Source organism: Octopus bimaculoides, chromosome 23 (assembly GCF_001194135.2).
Source record: "Octopus bimaculoides isolate UCB-OBI-ISO-001 chromosome 23, ASM119413v2, whole genome shotgun sequence".
Taxonomy (NCBI): Eukaryota; Metazoa; Mollusca; class Cephalopoda; order Octopoda; family Octopodidae; genus Octopus; species Octopus bimaculoides.
Window position 1 is genome coordinate 19,219,766 of NC_069003.1, and position 22,992 is coordinate 19,242,757.

Genomic DNA, 22,992 nt, shown 5'->3' on the forward strand with positions numbered 1-22,992 from the left:
AACTCTAATTACTACTTGGATAACAAGATTAAGTCACGTTTTTGTTATTAATTTTTTCTTTTTGTGTTAGTTTCTTTTAATATTCAAATCAAAAAATTGTGTGTAAATAGCACTAATTACAGTTTGGATAGCTAAATTAAATCAAGTTTGTGTGTGTGTGTGTGTGTGTGTGTGAGAGATATGTCTTCAAAGAAAAAAAAATTCTCTGCAGTTGTGGACATTAAAAACATTCTTTTTGTTTTTGCTGAAACATACACAGCATATTCTAACATTCAAAAGCTACTGAAAAAAAAAAAAAAGATGAAGAAGAAACTCCCTATTTCTTTAGAACTTCTCTAAAGAAAATACCTCTATGTTTTCCAGAAAACTGGTTCTACTGTGGCAAGGAACAAAGGAGCTCGCAAACTTAGGACTAAACTACAAGAACAGATGACAGAAGACTAAAATTTTTAGTTCTTCAGGAAATAAAAAGCCGACAGCAACTATCAAGAGAATTTATAACTGGTGGAAACACAGCTGGTTCCAGAAGGACCATAATATGAAGACTGAAAGAGGTGGGTTTTGTGATTTGCTATGAAGCCTTTTTTAACCAAGAAAAACAGCACATTCCAGTAACAACTACAAGAATAGTTATATTGAATGATATAGTCCTTGATATACAAAAAGACAGGAAGCTCAAAACTGAGGCACTTTTGGTCATAGGCCTACTCAAACTGGACAAACCTGGGGGCTAAACAATGATCACAAGGAACAACTACAAGAAAAGTCACATAGAGTAAGGCAGTCTGATCCAGAATCTGATAAAGAAATGACCAAAAATGATTGCAGTTAGTAACATACTGTGTAGGGGAAGACCTATCCAATACATGCAAGTATGAAAAAACATGTATCTGATGATGGTGAATATGATGCCATGTAGTCAAAAAGACAGTAAGCTCACAGGTGGAGCACCTTTGATCATAGGCATACACAATCAGGAATGACCTAGGGTTAAACAATATCTATAACAACCCATATATTTATATTTTATCAACAATTTCTTTCAAGAAATGACTCAAATAATAAACCTGAGTTGTCTCCTAGTGGACAGCTATTACAAAGGAGATAAACATTTCTTCATAATATTAGGTGAGATGAGAAATTTGTATCTGAAATTAAGGAATAAGGAAAGAGATGCATTGAATACACAGATTTAATCTTTCTTTCTCTTTTATTTATTTATTTTTTTGCTTACTTATTACAGTTCTTAAAATTTCTAGTCACTGGTAATCACTATTTCATTCTTTTTAAAAAATCTACAGCATGACATAACCTGAGTATATCAATTAAACATTTTATTTAATTGATATATTTCTTATAAATAGAAAATAATTAGTTCTGAAGAAATTTATAGAATGTGCATTTTTCTTTTCTGCTTTTCTTCATAGTGTGTTAGTAGTTTAGCAATCAAGAGAAGAGAGAGAGAGAGAGAGAGAGAGAAAGTTTTGAGTGTGTACATTCAGAATAACTGTTTCTAGGGAATTCTATGCTGTGGAAATCCATATTTTCCACAAAATTCCTGGCTAATTTTGTAACAGAATTACCAAATTTTGGCACTTAATACTTATTTTAAGATTCTGTCCTTGTCCACCACACATACATTAAGTCTAGGACATGCAAAAAGAAATCAATGACAGATGGCTTCTACTGGTTATAAATAGCAACCAAATCTTCCCGAAATCACACATTACAATTTCAAAAACAGGAAAACATTTAGATGGCATGGTCACAACTAGAAGACCTCTGATCATTGGTCTGCATGGTCAGTGCTGACTAAGGGTTAAACAACAACAGTACTTATTAGGTGCCAAAATATTTCTGCAAAAAATGACTTCATATCAAACTGCTCTTGTTGAAATCTACATTTTCCACAGATTGTCTGTCTGAGTTTGTGTATCTGACATTCACTACAGCATTTTAGGTTTCACCCTCGCCCACCACTCAAGCATTCAGTGCACTTTGTGTCAATAATTTTGTAAATAAATGGATTTAATCAAACCTACCTTGTGGTAATCAACATTCTCCACTGAATGTCTGTCTATCTCCAAGATCTGATCTCCTACACTCAACTGGCCATCCTAGAAATAGCAGCAGAAAAACACATATAAATATGAATATATATACACACACATTTATCTATCAATAATAATCTTTTGATGATATCATCATCATGATGCTAATAATGGCAGTGATGAAACAGTAATGAGAGACAGAGAGAGTGTGTGTGTGTGTGTGTGTGCAAAAGAATGTTTAATGAAGAGATGGTGATGATGGGATTTGTTGTGCTGGTGTTGATGATGACAATGATAATGATTATTATAAAGTAGTAGTGAAAGGAGAATGAGTGAAGGAAGGAGGGACAGAAGGAGAGAAAGATAAAGAGAGAGAGAAAGAGGGGGTGGTGGTAATGGCAGAAGAAGCAGTAAGATTGGTACAACTCTATATATCTACATGTAAGAAATTAGTGGGAATGATATTGGCAACAAGTAACGAAGTTTTAATTTTTCTTTTGGCATGATCAAATATTGTATAATTATTTTCATCCATAGAGAGTGAGGGGAAAAGATAAAAAAATTATGTGTGTATATATATATATATATTTATACATGTATATATATATATATATATATATATATATATGTATGTATGTATATATATTTATACATATGCATACACACATAAATGTGTATATATGCACACACATATGTATCTGTATATGTGTGAGTATACATACACACATATGCATATATACACATGTTTATGCACATATACATACATACCAACACACACATAGGCATGTATATTAAACATACATACATGCAAACACATATACACAGAGGTTTGTATATACATACACATGTATGTAAAAGAATCTAGACATATGTAAATATATGATTTATCACATGAAAAATGTTTTATATTATGAAGAAAAAATGCAAAAACAAAAAAAAAACAAATACAATACAACCTACTACAAACAAACAAAAAAACAAAACAATTTAAAACGATGCTATTTACAATAATCTGACTACACCAGCACATTAATAAAGCGTCAGAGTAGAGACAATGTCATCTGAAAAGCAAAAAGTTGTACAAAAATCTTTTGCTGTGTAAAGTATTTCCTGTGATAAAAGAATGTGATGCACTGAATGTGTAAATATAATTAACACTAAAACAGCCATCTGTATATCATACTTAATGTGTATAGACAGTTGATAGGCCAGTTACTGCAGTATTTGTCCTGAGATAACATCTCTTAAAGACTTGTTATGTTAAACATACAACACATGAAAATTTGTGCCAGAAGTGACCAAGAGTGCTAGATGCATTTCCACTGTTTGAAGTTTCTTTTTATATTTATATTTATTTATTCAATTACCTATATCATACAATTAATACTGTAAGAATAAAAGTATAACAAGTATAATTATTGATTTATTAACTACATTATTTTAAGTAACTAACCATTTGTGTACACATTAATTTCTTTATGTAATAATTGCAAAATGAGCAAGTGCACACATAGAGCGTGAAGGAAACAGAGCCAAAAAATGCACCACCAAGTGGTCAGCAAATTACACAATTTACACAATTAAGTATCTAATGTTCCCCCCCCCCACCAAAAAGAAAAAAAAAGACAAAGGAGATATTATATAATGTGGTTCCTAGATGCATTGTACCTGAAAATAAGACAAGACTGTCATGACTAGAGAAGCTATCATCATAGATCTATTTCATAAGAGCTGACCTGAGGTCACTGAGATGGTCAGAGAAATGGAAAGAAGAGACCAAAACTGATGAGATTGGTGTAGTAGGGAGTTGTGAACTGTGATGTTGAGTTCTCTGTCTTTAGTTTAGATTAGAAAATAAGGTCTGGATGTTTAGAACTAAGCGGATAGCCAAGTACTTAGTTGTAGTGTTAATCTGGGTGAAGGATTGACTATGCTAAACATCTGATGGGCTTCTGAACAGTTTTCATCTACCAATGTTACTAACAAGGCTTGGTGTTGAAAAGAGTCATCCTTAGACATAGTAGAAGACCATTCCCCAGGGTATCATAGAGTGGGATTGAACACACAAATGAATCATTATCATGCCACGCTGGCATGTGATGTATGGATGGATGGATGGATCCTTATGGCTGAAAGCAGTTCCCATTCAGAGTTATGGGAACCTAGCATGATTGGAGGATCACGTTTCACTCATTTTATTTTAGTTCTTAAACCAACGACTTTACAGAATATATTGGGTTCATTGTTATGGTAGTGTCAGCACCAATGAAGTTGCTTTCTATCTTGCATGACCGAAGGGGTTCTATACAGTTTTTTGTAGCCTCTGTCCATTCAGAGCAGTTAGACCAATAGAGAGGGTAGAAGAGAGGGCAATAGTAGAAGTTGAATGAGAGGGAGAGAGAGAGAGGGAGGGGGGAGTGCAGGATGAAAAGAGTGAATGTGAAGGTGAACCAACTGCCACCAAGTAATGGTTTTACCTTCTCTGGAAGCAGACATAATTTCAATAAATCAATAATTTATTTTGTATATTATTTAGTATACCCTTATTCATTTTTGTTGTTCAATTAAATGCCAGTGTCTGCTCTGAATTCCTCATAGCTCATGTTCATATCATTTACATAAATTATCTCAGTATTTTATCTGCTGAAGATAAGTTAGGGCTATTGTTGTGCTGATGATGCCTACTGAGGCAGAAACATATGTCCATGGCTGCCCTCTTTTTTCTCAATGATATGTTAATTTTGGAGAATTATTGATTCTTGAGATTATCTTCCCTTCTCATTTGGTGTTAGTACCAGTTGCCACCAAAAAATTTCTCTACCTTCTCTGAAAGCAGAGATAATTTCGGTAAATCAAGAATATATTTTGTATGGTATTTAATATATCTTTAGTCTTCTCTGTTATTCAAATACAAGCCACTAGCTTATATACACAAACATAGAGCTATATGTGCATGTGTGTGTATGTTATATTATGTATGCGCATGCAACACACAGGCATATGGGATGTATGTATAAATATACAGTATATGCACAGCCAAATATATATTTATGGATGTATGAGTGTGTGTATGTATGTACACTTACACATACATACAAATAACATGTTTAGTCAAACTGAAATCTCAAGTTACACTACATAAGATCAAAAGTTTAAAATCCATTCTCTTTCCCTTGTGTATACTCTACTAAGTAAGTGGGGACCAATCTCTCTCTTATTCTCTCCCTAGCTCCTTCACTCATACACACATAATATTAAACAAAATATTATTTGTGTGTGTATACTATATGCATGTATGTATGAGGTGGTGGGTGCATCTTCTCGACTGTTTTGGGAATTTAAATCCATTTGTTGCTCTCAAAATGTTCAAAATCTCTGAAGCAATGACTGCTATTTGCTAATGTAACATTAAGTCAAGATAATTGTGTACCAGATTACCTCCAATATATTTCTGCTGCTTTCTACCTCTGGTATTTGAGTACTCTTTTTTTCTACCTTGTTGCACATTTATGTGCTTACTCTGGTATATATGTGTATGTGTGTGTGTGTGTATGCGTGCGAGTGTTTGTGTGTGTGTGTGTATGTGTGTGCGTGTGTGTGTGTATGAGTGTGTGTTTATGTTTATGCTCGTCTCACATCACTGCTTGACAACCAGTGTTGGTTTATGTCCCTATAACCTAGTGGTTCAACAAAAGGAGACCAATAGAATAAGTACCAGGTTTTTAAAAAAAGTACTGGGGTTGATTTGTTCAATTATATATAGTTGAATGAAGGCAGTGCCCCAGCATGACCACAGTCTAATGACTGAAACAATTGAAAGAATAAAAGAATATAAAGTTGTACTTCATTCTTATCATTCTGTACCTCTCAAATATTGACTGTGAGTTAGTAAGAGAGCTTATATTAGGTCACTTTATTGTCTTAAATACAGAGAGACACTAATGAAAAGGCTGCCTATAGACATCTACTGGAGAGAGAAATTATCCAATGATGTTACTGAAGGAGACTGTGTAGTCTTACATATACGTTGCTCCTGAAAAATAAATGTGGGCTAGTCATGACTGGAGTGTTTCTGACCTTAAGTCTGAATGGTTTCAAATTTTTCAACAAGGGCAGCCATTTTGGGGAGGGGACTAGTCGATTACATCAATCCCAGTGTTTCACTGGTACTTATCTTATCAACACCAAAAGGTTGAAAGGTAAAAATCAACCTTGGCAGAATTTGAACTCAGAATGCAGTGACAGGTGAAATACTGTTAAGTTGGCAGAATCGTTAGCTTGCTGGACAAAATGCTTAATGGTATTTCGCCCATCACTATGTTCTGAGTTCAAATTCCGCCAAGGTCAACTTTGCCTTTCATCCTTTCCGGGGTCAATAAACGATGTAATTGACTCATCCCCTTCCCACAAAAATTGCTGTCCTTCTGACAAAATGTGAAACCAATAATAATAATAAGAAGAAGAACAACAACAACAACAACTGTATACAAACCTGAGAAGCAGGACCATTTGGTGCTATGGACTTCACAAATATACCTGGTTTTGTTTTGCCTTCCATAATTGTAAATCCCAAACCAGCCAATCCCTTGATAAATAAAGAAATAAAAGAGAATTAAATTATGCAAATAAATGCATTTTTGCAATTTCATTATCAAATGTGTAAAAAAAAGATTAAAGAAAAACAACAATCAAACTCAAACAATAAAAGAATTTCAGAGAAATTTAACTTTTAGAAACTCCTCTAATTCTCTCTCTCTCTTTTTTGACTAGTATATAACAATTCTATCTGGAGTTGCTATTTGCCAAAAGTTTATTGGTTCAAATTCCATCACCAGCTCTGCAATCTGATTCTGATCAGATATATCCAAGACAATTGTCAGGAATCCAATTTATCTATCTGCTTAAAAAAATATAATTATGGTTTAATTAGAGGAGCAAGAGCAGTACTCCTGGTCCTCCTTTTCTTGCAAAGGCCTTTATATGATGATAGCGACCCACACAATTAGAAATAATTATTACTGGAGTATAACAATCATTACTGAATTGTATGTAGTACTGTGTAATTCAGGAGTAGTCTACTAGTTTGCCATGTTAACTTCCAGTACTCTGAGTAGAGCATGATAGGTGCAATGTCCAGCAGAATTTCATGGGGGTGATGTATGATGAGAGTTACTGATTTTCCTGTTTTTGAGGTTTATTAATAACTAACTGGCCTTGTGCCACCAAAAATGACAGCTAATTGTAGTATTTTATATATAAATAAGGCACAAAATAAGGTATATCATAGTCACACAAACATTCACATACTTCCCTTGCACATGCACACACATATACTCACACAGAGTTGAAACGTTATTTGATTTTTCTTTTCAGCATTGAATGTTCACTCACACATATAAACATTAACATTTTGCCATCACCCCTTCCTTCCTTATTCATCTATCACCCTTTACAAGAGTATTATTATATCACCATCCCACTTCCATTGCACACACGCACATTCACATATCTCTCTTTTTACACACACATACTCACACAGAGTTGAAATGCTGTTTGATTTTTTTTTTCACCTCTTCCTTTCATATTCATCTCCCACTCCTTCCTTTCTCATTCATATGTTGTGACAGAGAAAGACACGAGTATTATAGCAAAGATGATTTTTAAACATAAGCACAAAGTTTCTGGTTTGTGGGATGTGTGGGGTGGAAGGGAGTATAACTGTACAGACCTTAGGAATTGACTGATATTTACTTATATCATTGACTCCTGAAAGGATCAAAGTCAATTTTATGATTATGATAGGATCTAAATTCAGAATGTAAAGGGATAGAGCTAAATATCACAAAGCATTATTATGTTCAGCAGTAGGGCAGCAAAAGGATAAAGATCCCTCCTACATACAGGCTCATAGGCCCAGTTTCTCAGTTTCTGTGGTGTATATATTCCCCACCTCGATGGGAAGCTGGTCTGTCATAGGTGGGGAATATTTTTGCTAGCTGAGTTAACTGGAGCAATGTGAAATGAAGTGTTTTGGTCAAGAACACAATGCATTGCCCAGTCCGAGAATTAAAACCACAATCTTACTATCATGAGTCTGACACCCTAACCACTAAGCCATGCGCCTCCATGGCAGAATTATTAGTGTATCATTAATGCTTAGTGACATTTCTTCTACCTGCTTATGTTACAATTTTAAATCCTGCTCGGTCAACTTTGCCTGTTTTTTTTTTTAAAGTCAATAAAATAAAGTAACGGTTAAATCTTGGGGTTAATGTAATCATCTAAAACCCTCACTGCCAAAAACTGCTGGCCATGTGCCCAAATTTGTAAACAATTATTGTGTCCAGCATCCTCCAAATTCTGCCAATCCACAACATTTCTGAGATTGGTAGTATCATTAGAGCACTGGACAAAATGCTTTCTGGAATTTATTCTGGCTCTTTACATACTGAGTTCAAATCTTGCCATGATCAACTTTACCTTTTATCCTTCAGGGTTTGATAAAATAAAATAACAGTGAAATAACTACAGAGGTTTTACTCATGCTAAATTTCTGGCTTTGCACTAATGTTTGAAATTATTATTATTATAATTATTATTGAAGATGTCACACAATATCCAATATTGTGATGTTGTAGCTTGAAGATATTGTGGGTACCAGGGATTTGTACTGTCTGTCAAATCACAACAAAGACCTCAGACAGACAGTACTTCATGCAGTATGTGTGCAGTTCCAAGTAAAGCTGATTTTTGTAATACACCAAAATAGTGTATTTCTAAAGTGCCCAGATGGTTCTTCAGGTTGGGTGGTATTGAACCCAATGTTCCAATGACAACATAGACAACCTTTATGTTTGACTCTCACAGCTGCTACAACTTGACGATCTCAATTTTCAGGTCTCCATATTTCTTGATCTTTTCTCTTTTTTTCCTTTAGAGAAAAGGTCAATAATAATTAGTATTGTTATTCAAATGAGTGAAAGTATATGGTGTAGAGGTTTAGGTGTTAGACAGATATCATTAAGTCATGGGTTTAGTTCTCAGGCTTGGTGATGTATTGTGTCATTGAGGAAGGAATTTTGTTTCATATTACTTCAGTGTACTCAGCTGATAATGAGCACTAGACAGAGCCACTGGCGGTGGGGTGGGTAACCATTGCAACAGATCTGCATCCTTTTCAGGGTGGTGGAGTCATGTACTCTCCGTTACTTAAACATCTTAGCAACCAGAACAAGCTCTGTAGGCTTAGTAGGTTTAAGAGAGGAAGAGAGGGAGGAGAAAAGAGAGAGAGAAACATTAACTTTTAATGCAAATGAAGTGAAGTGGTACCAAGTGAAAACTGTGTCAAATTCATTTAACAAAGTTAATTGATTGGGAATTGAACCGTAAATACTACAGTCTCCATGGACATCAATAAAAAAGTCAGATATATATTACTAAGGCTGGTATTCATTTTCCTTTGTCTTCTCTTCTCTGCATCTCTTTTATTCCTTTATATATTCTATCCAAGATATTTTGATTTAATTTCAATAATTTTTTTAGAAATGTCGAAGATGAAAAAATATATTTATATAGGCATAATGACTCTCCCTAGACACAAGAATATATATGTATTATATATATATATATATATAAAATAAAGGAGTTCAAATCTATGCATAAAAATACACCCATTATTTTTTCTTTCTTTCTCTTTATTCTTATTTTTTACTACTCTTTCATTATCACATTTTATTCTTTTCATTTGCAATACAGAAAATATATATCACAAAACAGTTATCATATAAATATATATATGAAAACATATGCAAAACATGTTTTAGAAAAGAGGAAAAAACTGTAAATAATAATAATAATGAGTGAAGAAACCTTGCAGAATAATATATTATAATTCAAAACATTTTTTTGTTGTTGTTATATAAAAGATGTGAAAAAAGCTGTGCTTATAAGTTGATTTCTATTGAAATTTTAAAATCTTGTGAATCATTTCCATAAAAGTTTAAAATATCTGTCTGTTTGTGCAGAGGGAGAAAGACATAGAAAACTGCACACACATATAGAAATATATATATATATATATATATATAAATATATATATATCGTCATTGTTTTAACATTTACTTTTCCATGCTTACAAAAGGTTGAAGAGATTTGTTAAGGTAGATGGCTGGATGCCATTCCTGTTGCTAACCCTTGCCTGTTTCAATGCAAGCCTGATGGCTACATATGTATTCACCAAAGGTTGGAAATGGAGATACTGCTTGAATGAAAGTGACACTTATTTACAACTACAGCATGATACCAAGATAAGGCAATACAAACACATGTACATTCATGACAGAGTTCTTTCAGTTTCCATCTACCAAATCCACTCACAAGGCTTTGGTTGATCTGAGACAAAAGTAGAAAACCCTTGCCCAGGGTGCCATGCAGTGGGACTGAACCTGGAACCATGTGGTTGGGAAGCAAACTTCTCAACACACAGCTACACCTGCGTCTATGTATATATATATATATATATTATTATTATACGATGAGTCTTCTATAGTTGCTTTCTCCCCATAACTTACAAAGCCTTTCGGGTTTGTTTACAAATATCATATGTAGTATTAGACAGTTTAAATATATGTTCATTAAATTTGGCTGAAATTGATGGGTGAGCATTTGGCCCAATCAGATGCACAAGGAGCTGAGTTAGTGTTGATTCATGGGTTCAATTCTGGCTGGGGTTAGCTCATCATTTTCAGTTATTTGTTTGTATTCAAAAATAGTCACTTCAAATTAGAGAATAAAATATTATTATTATGATATATTATTATACAATCATATATACATATATATCTATGACAAACTCTCCCATCGAAGACGGTGTATAAGTGTTCAGTTTTTTCCGAATGACCTGCACAAGTTATTTATTTGTAGTGGTCAAATGTATGTGCTGTACATGACCTCACCCTCTCCATCAAATTGACTTTGCATGAACAGGTGTACAACGTACCACACATCAGGTGTTGAAGTGTAGAGGTAGCTAGTTGTTAGACAAATGACATATTTACAAAACAGTCACTATGCCAATTTGTAAAAGACAGCTGGAAACAGTTGTTTAAATTAACCTTTCCCCAAGAATTCCTATACCCTGTAGATCAGTAACTTCCAAAGTTTTCCACACCATGGTACACTTAATACAGTACTAAAAATATTGTTGCATGATATCAGATTTTTTAAAAAGTTCTCTCTCTCTCTCTCTCTCTCTAGATATATATATATATACATATACACACTTACATACACCAACAAATGGACACCATTTATACCTCTCTTGCTCTTTAATGACCTTGAGAATGTGTTTTTAGCTCAGAATATCAGTATTAATTAATACCTCCTAAGGTAGCATTTCCATATTTTTCAATATTAATTTTAGATGGGTGCCAGCATTACATATATAAGTACCTAATTCTTTCTTAGCTAGAAATGACAGAATCCCAAACTAAAGTAAAACAAAGCTGCTCATGGAAAATTAAGCAACAACAATACCTTGTTCAACACAATGACTTGGATTGCATCTTGTAATACAGGGGTGGAATATTCACTCGGTACATTTGGTACCCTGATTTCAATAGATGATGGCGGTCGAGATTCATGGCTTGAATGATGATCTTCATTCTGCTGGAAATATATGAATACAAAACAGAAATGAGAGGAGTAAATAAATCATCTTTAGAATTTTAGATTTTATTATTAAATTTAAAAATTATGATTTTACAATGAGCTGAAAATTTGGTATGTACAATTGAGGTAGTATTTAGTTAAAACAACTATCTTTGTGTGAGTATAGGTCCCAAGAAGTTGAATTGCATCTGGTGCTCTCATTGGCTGCTGCTGGAATGAATTTCTGTCTCTCTCTGATATTTATTTTTAAAAGAGTGTTGCAAAATGTGTCCTCTTGACAACAACATGGCTCCAATAGCAAAATTAGCAGCAAGGAAACCACAGACCAGCCCAGTAAGCCAACTTGCCCGGAGAAAAAGAAGTTGTGCACAGCTAGATGTCTTGTGGAATGTAGTTTTTCAGTGCCCGGCTTCACACTGACTGATCTCTACTTACTGCTTGCCTTTTATACTCATACACTAATCTTCCAAACAGTCATGTGCCTTTGTAACATTTTTTCAATGTTGCGTTGTTACTCAGCATCTAGTGTGACTTACACATCAAACTCCCACTTCCTTCTTTTGCCAACAACATGCTAACTAGCATCACTATCATTACAAAGAACATGCTAAATGTTGTCACGATATGACAAAGCTGTGGCCGCTGGTGCTTCTTAACTGAGGTAATGTCCATTAATTGACCACCTCTCCTAAGACTGTATATGTCTGTATATACATATACATATAGTGCAGCTTACTGTCACAGTAGCTCGAACTTTATTCTGTCATAACAATAGCAAATCTATAAGAGATGTTACCTCAAAACAAATACTACAGTGTGTATACATTAAGTATGAAACATAGAAGGTTATAATGACATAAAGGTTTGCTTGGTACATGTGTATTGGAGTCTGTGTGTTTCATCATCGATGGTGTGTCTACTGACTTCACTTATACTTGTCGCTAACCACAATGTTCAAAACATTTTCCCCAAGCATCATCCTGTTGTCATCCCTTCTCTATTAATACCCTGTCATTTGTTCATTACATCCTAATCCTTTCATCCATCCCCCATCAACCTCCAACACCTCTCACCCACCCTGGCTCTATTCTCTTTCAGTCACACCACTCCTGCTCATGCTACTTTGAATGTATAGAGATACCACAAGATGTAGAAGAACCTTTAGGCCTGTCATACACAGTAACTTCTCAAGGATAAAGAGGACCCTCAAGTGTTAATCCCATGATAAAATGAACCTAGTGAATTCTGCAAAGTGATTCATGATAGAGAGGGCATCCAGCTGTAGAAATTATGTCAAAATTGAAATGTATGAGTGAGATATGCTCCTAGGACCATTACAACCTGTCCAACTCATACCAGCATGTCAAGTGGACATTGAATAATGATGATGATGATGATGGTAAGGCAATAAATAAATATATTCTTTATTCGTTACATTAAATTGATTAACATAAAACTAATTATGTCAAATTATTAGTGGGTATCAAATCCTGGTATATGAAGTATACTTCATGTAATTTAGTGTCTAATTAACAATAATTATTGGGATGCTTTATCTCAAGTGATAACAATAATTAGTTGATATAATTAGAGAATCTGGTTGAGGCTTGGTTGTTTTTAGTCACTAACATTTTTTAAGCAAATTAAACAGGATATGTTTAATAGGAACATTTCAGAGAGAGAGAGAGAGAGAGAGAGAGAGAGAGAGAGAGAGAGAGAGAGAGAGAGAGAGAGAGAGAGAGAGAGAGAGAGAGAGAGAGAGAGAGAGAGCAGGAAGGAGACGGAGAAAGCCAATTATTTAATTTTAAAATTAGCCTTTAGGATCTTGTTTTACTCTTATACAGTGAATTATTGGCTGAAAAGTGTCTGTGTGTATCTATCTATCTACCTATCTATACACACATATATACACAAACATATATATATATATGTATACATGCATCAATAAACATTTACGCATACATATAGAAACATTGAGAGAAACAGAAAAACCACCAGATCTTGAGGGAGAAAGGGGAGGAAAGTGAAAGAGAGAGAGAGAGAAAGAGAGAGAAAGAGAGAGAAAGAGAGAGAGAGAGAGAGAGAGAGAGAGAGGGGGAGGGGGGGGAGAGAATGTGAAAAGACGGAAAAGACCAATATTATTGGTATAGGTCAAATTACCAGAATTGTTTGAAGAACTGGAGCAAGAGATTAGAGAAATCTATATTTCATCATTTATCAACTGTCTCATGTATCAGTGGCCTGTCTTTTGTTGTTACTGATTCTACTGATTATATACACACTGCACATATATACACACAGGGTTACACATGCGTGGACGTGTGGATATGTGTAGGCATGTGTGTGCATGAATGGATGCATAAATGTATATGCATGGATGGATGTGTATATCATCATTGTTTAACGTCTACCTTCCATGCTGGTATGGGTAGGACTATATATATATATGTATGTATGCATGTATGTGTGTATGCATTTATCTATGTATGTTTTTGTGTGTCCAAGTGCATATATGCGTATATACATGTGTAGGTATGTGTGTGCATGAATGGATGTGTATATCTATCTATCCTATATACCATCATGTATATATGTGTGTTTGTATGCTATCTTCCAGCATGTATACATACATACACACACACACACACACACACACATATATATATATATGTGTGTGTGTGTGTGTGTGTGCAGGAACACATTATGTTACCAGTTCTTGTTGTTTAACCCTAGGTCAGTGCAGACCAAGCAGAGCTATCATTAAAGATAAGATCTGGAATCCAATGAAAGTGGAATTGGTGTGTCGGCAGCAGACATTAATCCATAATAGTTTGAAGAGAACAAATACATTACAGAAAATTGATTTGGTGAGTGAAGAGAAACGTCCACCATTTCAGACATTTTTACAGAGACAGAAGAACTATAGAGGCAGATGCCATGGTCACAAAAGGCTAAACATATCAACCTTTACCTCCTCTCCCTCTCCTTTCTACCACAATGGTATCAGCCTCTATATTCTGTCACCTCTTTCTACAACAATGATATCAACCATTATAATCTTTCTCCCTTTCTACCACTATGCTGTCCTTCCCTTTTCTACAACAATGGTATCAACCTCTAAATCCTGTCTCTCCCCTCTCTACTACAATCTCTACACTCTCCCTCTCCTTTCTACCACAACAGTATCAGCCTCTGTATTCTGCCCCTGTCTTTTTATTTTTACCACAACAGTGGTAGCAACCTCTCTATTCTGTCTCTCCCCTTTCTACCATAGTGGTATCAACCTCAATATTCCATTTACACCACCACCATCACCACTTTCTGTAATCATGGTAATAGAGGACTACCCTGCACTACATAAGGAGTATTTTCTTTCATCACTCTCTTGTCTTTCATGAATGAAAGATAAAAGTGACCTCAGCAGAATTCGAACTCAAAATCTAAAATGACCGAAGCACCAAACTGCTAGCTATTATGTCTACCACTCTCTCCCACAATCCACTGCTCTACTAATACTAATAAGGATTTGCATCAGTGACACAAAGATGCAAATTTAAGGTCTAGAAGTGTAGTTATCTAAACTGACCTCAGTACATAACTGCTACTTGTTTCATTGAATGTGGAAGGAGGACTTGAATTCAAAATATGAAAAGAAGGTGTAGGTGTGACTGTGTGGTAAGACGATTGCTTCCTAACCACATGGCTCCAGGTTCAGTCCCACTGCATGGCACCTTGGGCAACTGTCTTCTACTATAGCCCCGGGCCAACCAAAGCCTTGTGAGTGGATTTGGTAGATGGAAACTGGAAGAAGCCTGTTGTATATATATATATATATATATATATATATATGTGTGTGTGTGTGTGTGTGTGTGTGTGTGTTTGCATGTCTTTGTATCTGTTTGACCCTCACCACTGTTTGACCACTGGTGTTGGTTTGTTTATGCTCCTGTAGCCTAGCAGTTCAGCAAAAGAGACCGATAGAATAAGTACCTGGCTTGAAAAGAGAAAAAAAGTGCTCCAGCATGGCTGCAGTCTAATGAGTGAAACAAATAAAAGATAAAAAAAGTAACTAAATACAATGTATTTTGTTCCCTGCTTTCCTATCCTATGAGGATACTTCTAAGTTGTTGCTCAACTGCCCTTCCAGAAATGGCAACCAAATCTCTCTCAAACTCATCCTGTTGTCTTGAATTATATTAGATAAAGTAATTCTACACATCACTAAAAAGACAGGATGGCCACTGCTGGAATTCCTTTAAACAATGGTCTGTTCTATAAGTGCTGGCCTTGGTGTTGTTAAACAACACCAACTTAGTCTTGCTTCTCCTACCATGGCTACTGCAACTGATGATAATTTCTAATATAAACAGAGATCCATGAATTTAGTAGAGAGATGTTAGTTGATGCTCATCAATACCAGCACAAGACCGTTACTTTATTTTATCGACCCCCAAAAAGATGAAAGGTACAGTTGACCTCAGTGGAATTTGAACTCTGGACATAAAGAGCTGGAACTGAATACAACAAGGCATTTTGTCAGGTAATTTAACAATTGTGCCACTCAACTGCTTTTAAGGATTTCTGATTTAGGCAGAAGGTAAGAAATTTTAAGGGAGGGGGATTAGTTGATACCAATGGCATCTCTCTCTCTCCTTATTGTTAAGAGCCTCCTTAACTGAGTGAGGGTGTATTTGAAAGAGTGGGAGGTAGCTTTATACTAGGTATTGAAAGGCTAAAATATGATGAAGGAGCAGCAAAGGGGTCTTGATATAGAGGTGAATGGGCCACCTCACATTATATAAGGATGGAAGTAGTTAGAAAAAAGAAAAAGATGGTGATGAGGTACCAAAGCATATTCTCAAGTTACAAGAAGGTGAATCTGAGGGAGAATATAAGCAGTGGATCATGATGGAAGGAAAGAGTAGGAAATTTCATGAGAGTGTGGGAGGAGAGTCTGGCTCTCTGCTGGTTACAATGAAGAGGGTCCCAACTGATTCAATCAACAGAACAGCCTGCTCATGAAATTAATGTACAAGTGGCTGAGCACTGCACAGACACATGTTCTCTTAATGTAGTTTTTAAGGGAGATTCAGTGTGACACAGAATGTGACAAGGCCAACCCTTTGACTTACAGATACAACTCATTTTTGCCAGCTGAGTGAACTGGAGCAATGTGAAATAAAGTCTCTTCCTGAAAGACACAATGCACCACTGGGTATTGAACTTACGATTGTGATCTGAATAATCTAAGCCATGCACCTTTGGGGATGAGAGTGACAAATGGTTAGATGGGGGTACAGATGAATAAAGTAAGTGAACAAGGGTGGAGGTGTGGTTGACGGCAAATACCAGTATGAAGAGAGGGGGAAGGTGAGAGAGAAAGAGAGAGAGAATTGGCCCAGGAAGGAGGAGGTGACAAGTGACAGCACTGGAAGGGAGGAGAGCCGTAGTATCATAAATCTGTAGATCAGTTAACTGAAATCAATACTGAACCAAATTTTGATTTTTAATATTGGTACCATTCCAAAAACATAACCTATTAAACTGGTTCTTATATATTCTCTTGACCCTGGAAGGTGAGCTGACCGTACTAAGATTTGAACTAGGAGCACAAAGATATACAAGTAAATATCACATGTATTTTTGTCAATGCTCTATCAACCCTGCCAATTTACTATCCTGAAATACATCACCAGACACTTTCATTTCTTCTCTCTGAGGCTAAATAATAATTTAGCAAACTTATTGATTGAAAGCAAGCATCTGTTCTACCTCTGGCAACACAGCTTGTCATACAAGCAATGGTAGGGAGAACAAACCAAACAACAACAAAAAAAAAAAACCCTTGCATAAGTAATAACTAAGAGCAACTGTCGAGAAAATTCCAAAATATGGCATATCAATGAAATGCAAATATTCTATATGGAGAATTCTAAACACAAGAATTTCTGCTAAATCCGTGTTGGCTGAAGCTCAAATGACAGAGTGACCCGAAAATATGATGCCTTATTTTTCTTTATTCTTTTTTCTTTTCCAACATTGCAAAAGCCATGTGGTCAAAGAGTTATGTATTGATCTTCTGTGATTTTTCTGATGTGATGTGCATTGCCTTTTTATCGGGTAATTGTACAATTTGTAAAACTTTCAATGCAGTTTCCAATGAATGGTGCCAAAAAAATCCATAAGTTAGCTGATGGCATTCACTTGACTTGTAATGAACAACAAACAACATAGCTACACAAAACCATACAGTATTATTATTATTATAATTATTATTATTATTATTATTATTATTATTATTATTATTCAAGGCAGATTTGTTAGTACACTGGGAAAAATACTTAGCGACATTTCGTCCATCTTTACGCTCTGTGTTCAAATTCCACCAAGGTCAACTTTACCTTTCAGGGTCGATAAAGTACTGACCCTTTCCCCCAAAATTGCTGGCTTTGCACCAAAATTTGAAACCATTATTATAATTGTTATTAAAGTGGGGAGTTGCATAATTGTTGGCATGCTGGACACAATGCTTAGTGGCATTTCATCTGTCTTTATGTTGTGAGTTCAAAATATGCCAAGATCGACTTTTTCATCCTTTCAGGATCGATGAAATAACTACCGGTTGAAGACTGGGATTGATGTAATTGTCTTATCCCCTCCTGCAAAATTTCTGCCCTTGTGGCAAAATTTGAAACCAGCATTATTATTAGTAGTAGTAGTATTGTTGTTAGTATTATTTGGAGAATGATTAAGTACAAATGAAGGAAGAGTGCCATATTAATTTAATTTTATTACTCTAGATTCTGATATCAAATCTAGCCAAAATAAACTTTACTTTTCATTTCAACATAGTTGATGAGGCAATAATCAGTACTATACAAAACTTCCGTTCACTAGACTATACTCCCACTGCTACAATATCTGATTATGTGTCTATTCTTTGGGGAAGTTCTTAAATGGAGGAAGTAAGCAATTCTGGAGAAGAGGCACATGCAAATGTGACACTGTTGGAACAGAACTGATGTAGGAGCCACTAAGTAGTTGCTCAAACTGTAGGAATTAGTAGCTAAATCTCCACCAAATCATACCCATGTAGGCCCTTAAGATCTGTGTATATGATGTAAAGCAGAAGTTAAAACCTATGAGCTGCAAAGACAAAAATCTTCAGTTATTTTCCACATCTTCCAGTCAACTCCTCCTTTACATAATCAGCTGGAAAATGTAGTCAAAAAATTATAATTACCTTTTGAACAAAAAAATCTATAATTTTATGCCCATGTATATATATATACATATATATATATATATGTATATCACTGAGTAAATCTATTAGTGGGAAAAATTTGAAATATTTCACACTGAATCATACAGTAGATCATACCACCAAATGAACATGGTACCACCCCACCCTGCCCTGTCCAATTTTAGTACCCCAGGTGATCATCAAGTTTGCCTTGTACATAGCACAGGCCCTGATGCAAAGTCAGCTCAAGCAGAGTGGACCACTCATGATTGTCAACAACAATTGTTAGTTCACTTCCCTGCAATGTTATATTTCTACAGCCAACCTACCAGCTAAATAAATCTTCTTGTGCCTGGCATGGAATTTAAAATTGAAGAATCAACATTCGAGAAGAAAAATGGAGAAAAAAAGCCCCAAATAACCACTTACATCTTCAACTGTTGTAGTGGGTAAAAGTTTCAAGGGCTTCACAGCCATATGGTCGAGATAGTTTTCATACCTAGAAAATGTATGAAAAATAGATATAAATTCATGACAAACTATGTTGAAATCAGTTTATTTTAAAATATTTTACATGGTAAAGGAGAAAAAAGAAAAAAGAAAAAAGAAAACAAAAATTGTTACAACAAAAGAAATCTTTAAATTACAATAAAATCAAAAGGTGTATGAAGACCTAATGGCTGGAGTGTTAGCAGTATGACTGTCAGATCATTGATTCAAGCCTTGGACAAAGCAGTGTGTTGTGTCCTTGAGCAAAGGACCTCATTTCACATTTCTCCAGCTACACTCAGCTGAATTAAGTATTAGCGGTAACCTTGTGATAGGACACAGTTCAAGGTGTTTTACCCATGGAGTAAGGTGGGGACTTCAAAAGTAGGATCAACTATCATCTGACATTAAAAGACTATAATTCAAAATACCCATGACATTAGCTCTCTCTCTTTCACACACACACAAATTCACCAAAATAAGGAAAAAAAACAACACATAAAAGTACAACATAATTAAGGGCTCACTAATGAATCTCTACCATTTGCAGACTTTTAAATGGTTTGTTTAAATTGTTAGAAATTTTAAATACTTCTTTGAAGAAGAAGACCTGATGCTTTAATTGTAAAAAGTACAGTGTTTATGAGAGAACATTTTTGTAAGAAAATATGTATTTTATTATAATAGGCAATTAAAAAAAATTGTCACTATTTTATCCCTTTATTCTAATCTTCTCCAATGTTATCTGAATTAACACAAAAAATATTTTTACTATAGTGTTTTATGGAGCTTTTTTGTAGCTCTATTCTTCCTCAAACTTTCATTCATTAGTTTTGAAATTTGAATACATTGTACCTCTTTTCATACATATAATGTTGCAATGCTAAACAGAAAAAAAAAGCTGAATGAATTTATCTCACAAATCAATTATTTAACCTCAGTCATGAATGGAGCCTCTACATTAGGGATTGAATCAAATTGGGGTACACAAGAGAAATTGTGAGAGTATACAAGGTTTGTAAAAACACTGGAATTTTGAAGTAATCACAATCAATTAAACACAACTTGTGGGTCTTGAAAAATGCATGGAAAGCCTTTTGTTGTTCCTATCCATTTATCATTGTGAACAAAGGGGTTTCAACAATCTTTTATCATTTCTTTTAATCTCTTTTTGTTTCAGTCATTAAACTGCAGTCATGCTGGGACACCGCCTAGAAGAATTTTTATTTTTAGTTGAATGAATCAACTCCAGTAGTTCTTTTTAAGACTGGTACTTATTCTATCAATCTCTTAGGCTGAACTACTAAGTTATGGGAATGTAAACAAACCAACACTGGTTGTCAAGTGGTGGTGGGGGAAACACACACACATATAGGATGGGCTTTTTTCAGTTTCTCTTTACCAAATCCACTTACAAAGCTTTGGTCGGACTGATGCTTATAGTAGAAGACATTTTCCAAGCTGTCACATAGTGGCAACTTGGAACAACCTGGAACCATGTGGTTGGGAAGCAAGCTTCTTACCACACAGCTACATGTTTATAGCCAAAAATGAATTTCAGACAAGATTGCTAGTTGAGAATGTTTATATGGGTGAGACTCTCTGAAATTGTGCCTAGAACTGGGTAACTTGTTTGAAAATTCAACTCATTCATCACATTAAAAATGTAACATTAACTTAAATGAAACAGATTTCTTACAGAATTATGAAGCCAATAATTTTAGGAGAAGAAACAGTTGATTAAATTGACTGGTACTTTAATTTATTGATTCTGGACATATAGAAAGTAAAGTTGACCACAGCAGGATTTGAACTCTTTAATTAAATCAATAACAAATAATACATGTCTATCTTTGGTTTTATATTGTCCAACCATTCTATATAATATTCTTCATACAAGATACACTAATACTGCAGGATATGATGAAGGGTTACAAGGAAGAAAAGGCTTGAGTGTTCTAGAGCTTCTTAATTTTTGCATTAGTCCCTTGTTTCAAGTATGAAAGCAATGACTTTGCTGTCACTTTTCAAGTCACTTAATTTAATCACTCGACTGAGTACTTGTACTTCTTAAGAGTGAAGTAGAGTCTCCAATGTTTGCTTTCTTAAATGATAAAAAATTCACAAAGACGGTGAACAAATGTATAAATGTAATTTTCTTTTGAAAACATTGCAAGGTTTTAATGTGGAGAATGAGGCTACTTCAACTGAAAGTAGTCTTGTGCTGCCAAAATGATTATTATTTTTAATGAGATTTTAAGTTACCAAACTAATACCATTAATTTCTGACAGTAAAAAGTATTAGCATGATGACTCACAAGATTCTAAAGAAATAACATTTTGTAGAATACTGGTATGGCTGAGTGGTTAAGATGTTTGCTTTGCAACTACAAGGCTTTGAGTTCAGTCCCAGAGTGTCGCTCCTAGGGGGAAGTGTCTTTTACAACTGCTTTGAGATGATCAAAGTCTTGTGAGTAGATTCAGTAGACAGAAATTGAAACTTATTATATGCATCTGTGTGTGGGTGTGCTACCATGTGTTGACATTGCATGGTAACTGTGATCAAATGTCACCATCATACAAATGGTGCGATTCACTTGCAATCTTCCATGAAAACATGTCTGACCATTGTATTACCATGTTCAGTGGATGAGGGGAAAATATTACCTCACTTAGAAATAGGTGAGAGTTGTGGCAGGAAGAGCATCTGGCTATAAAAAACATGGCTCAACGAATTTCATCTGAACCATATAAAGTTGGGAAAAGTGGACACTATGATGATGATGATGATGTACCATAACAAAATTAAAGTACAATTGTTGTTTAGTTCCAGGGCAACCTGATTGAATATGCTCATGATCATAGAAATTCCAGCCATGACCATCGCTGGCTGTTTTGAGTAGCTGTTATTGTTTAGCTTCAAGTCAGCTCTGTTCAAACAGACTGTTAAACAAAGATGTTCCAGCCATGACCATCCATCCCATCATATTTTTAGGCATAGTAAATAAATAACCAATGATATTAACAGGCTGTGATATGAGGCAGATTTAGTTGCTATTTCAAGCTGGTCAAGTGACCATATGAAGTTACCCTTACCGGCTTCCAATTTTGTGATACTGTTGTTGTTTAGTCCTAGGTCAAACCTGACCAAACAGACCTCTTATCAAAAGCATTACAGTAATGACCACCCCATCTTATTTTCAAGCACAGTGCATCCAGAACAACATTGTTCAACATCTTCTGTCCTAGGGTAAAATTTGTGGTAGATTTGGCTGCTATTTCTAGCATGCTCAGTAACCACATAAAGTCTCTTGCTCTCTCTCACTGTTTGTCTTTTCACCCCATAACCAACTCCTTCTTCACACTGTTAACTTGTGCCCTCCACCCCCACCCCACATGTCAGTGTGGTCATGTTACCTCTCAAGTAATCATATCATTGTTGTGTGGTTTATACAAGTTGAAGTGTGAACCCAGATAATGAAGAACTGGAACAAAAGACTTATTTAGCCACTAATGGCTGCTGAATGTGTATGCATGCAT

The 22,992-nt window shown here is 35.1% G+C and overlaps 1 protein-coding gene across 1 annotated transcript in view; it reads right to left on the reverse strand.

Annotated features, from left to right (window-relative positions):
- The window catches only part of LOC106879044 (multiple PDZ domain protein), a 293,438-nt gene that overhangs the window by 63,717 nt on the left and 206,729 nt on the right, over positions 1-22,992 (reverse strand). Inside the window, exons 14-17 of the mRNA XM_014928462.2 lie at positions 19,393-19,462; positions 11,586-11,717; positions 6,544-6,636; positions 2,043-2,117 (exon numbers count right to left, since the gene is read on the reverse strand). Of these exons, the coding sequence (XP_014783948.1) occupies positions 2,043-2,117; positions 6,544-6,636; positions 11,586-11,717; positions 19,393-19,462 (370 nt within the window). The remainder of the gene's footprint in view (positions 1-2,042; positions 2,118-6,543; positions 6,637-11,585; positions 11,718-19,392; positions 19,463-22,992) is intronic.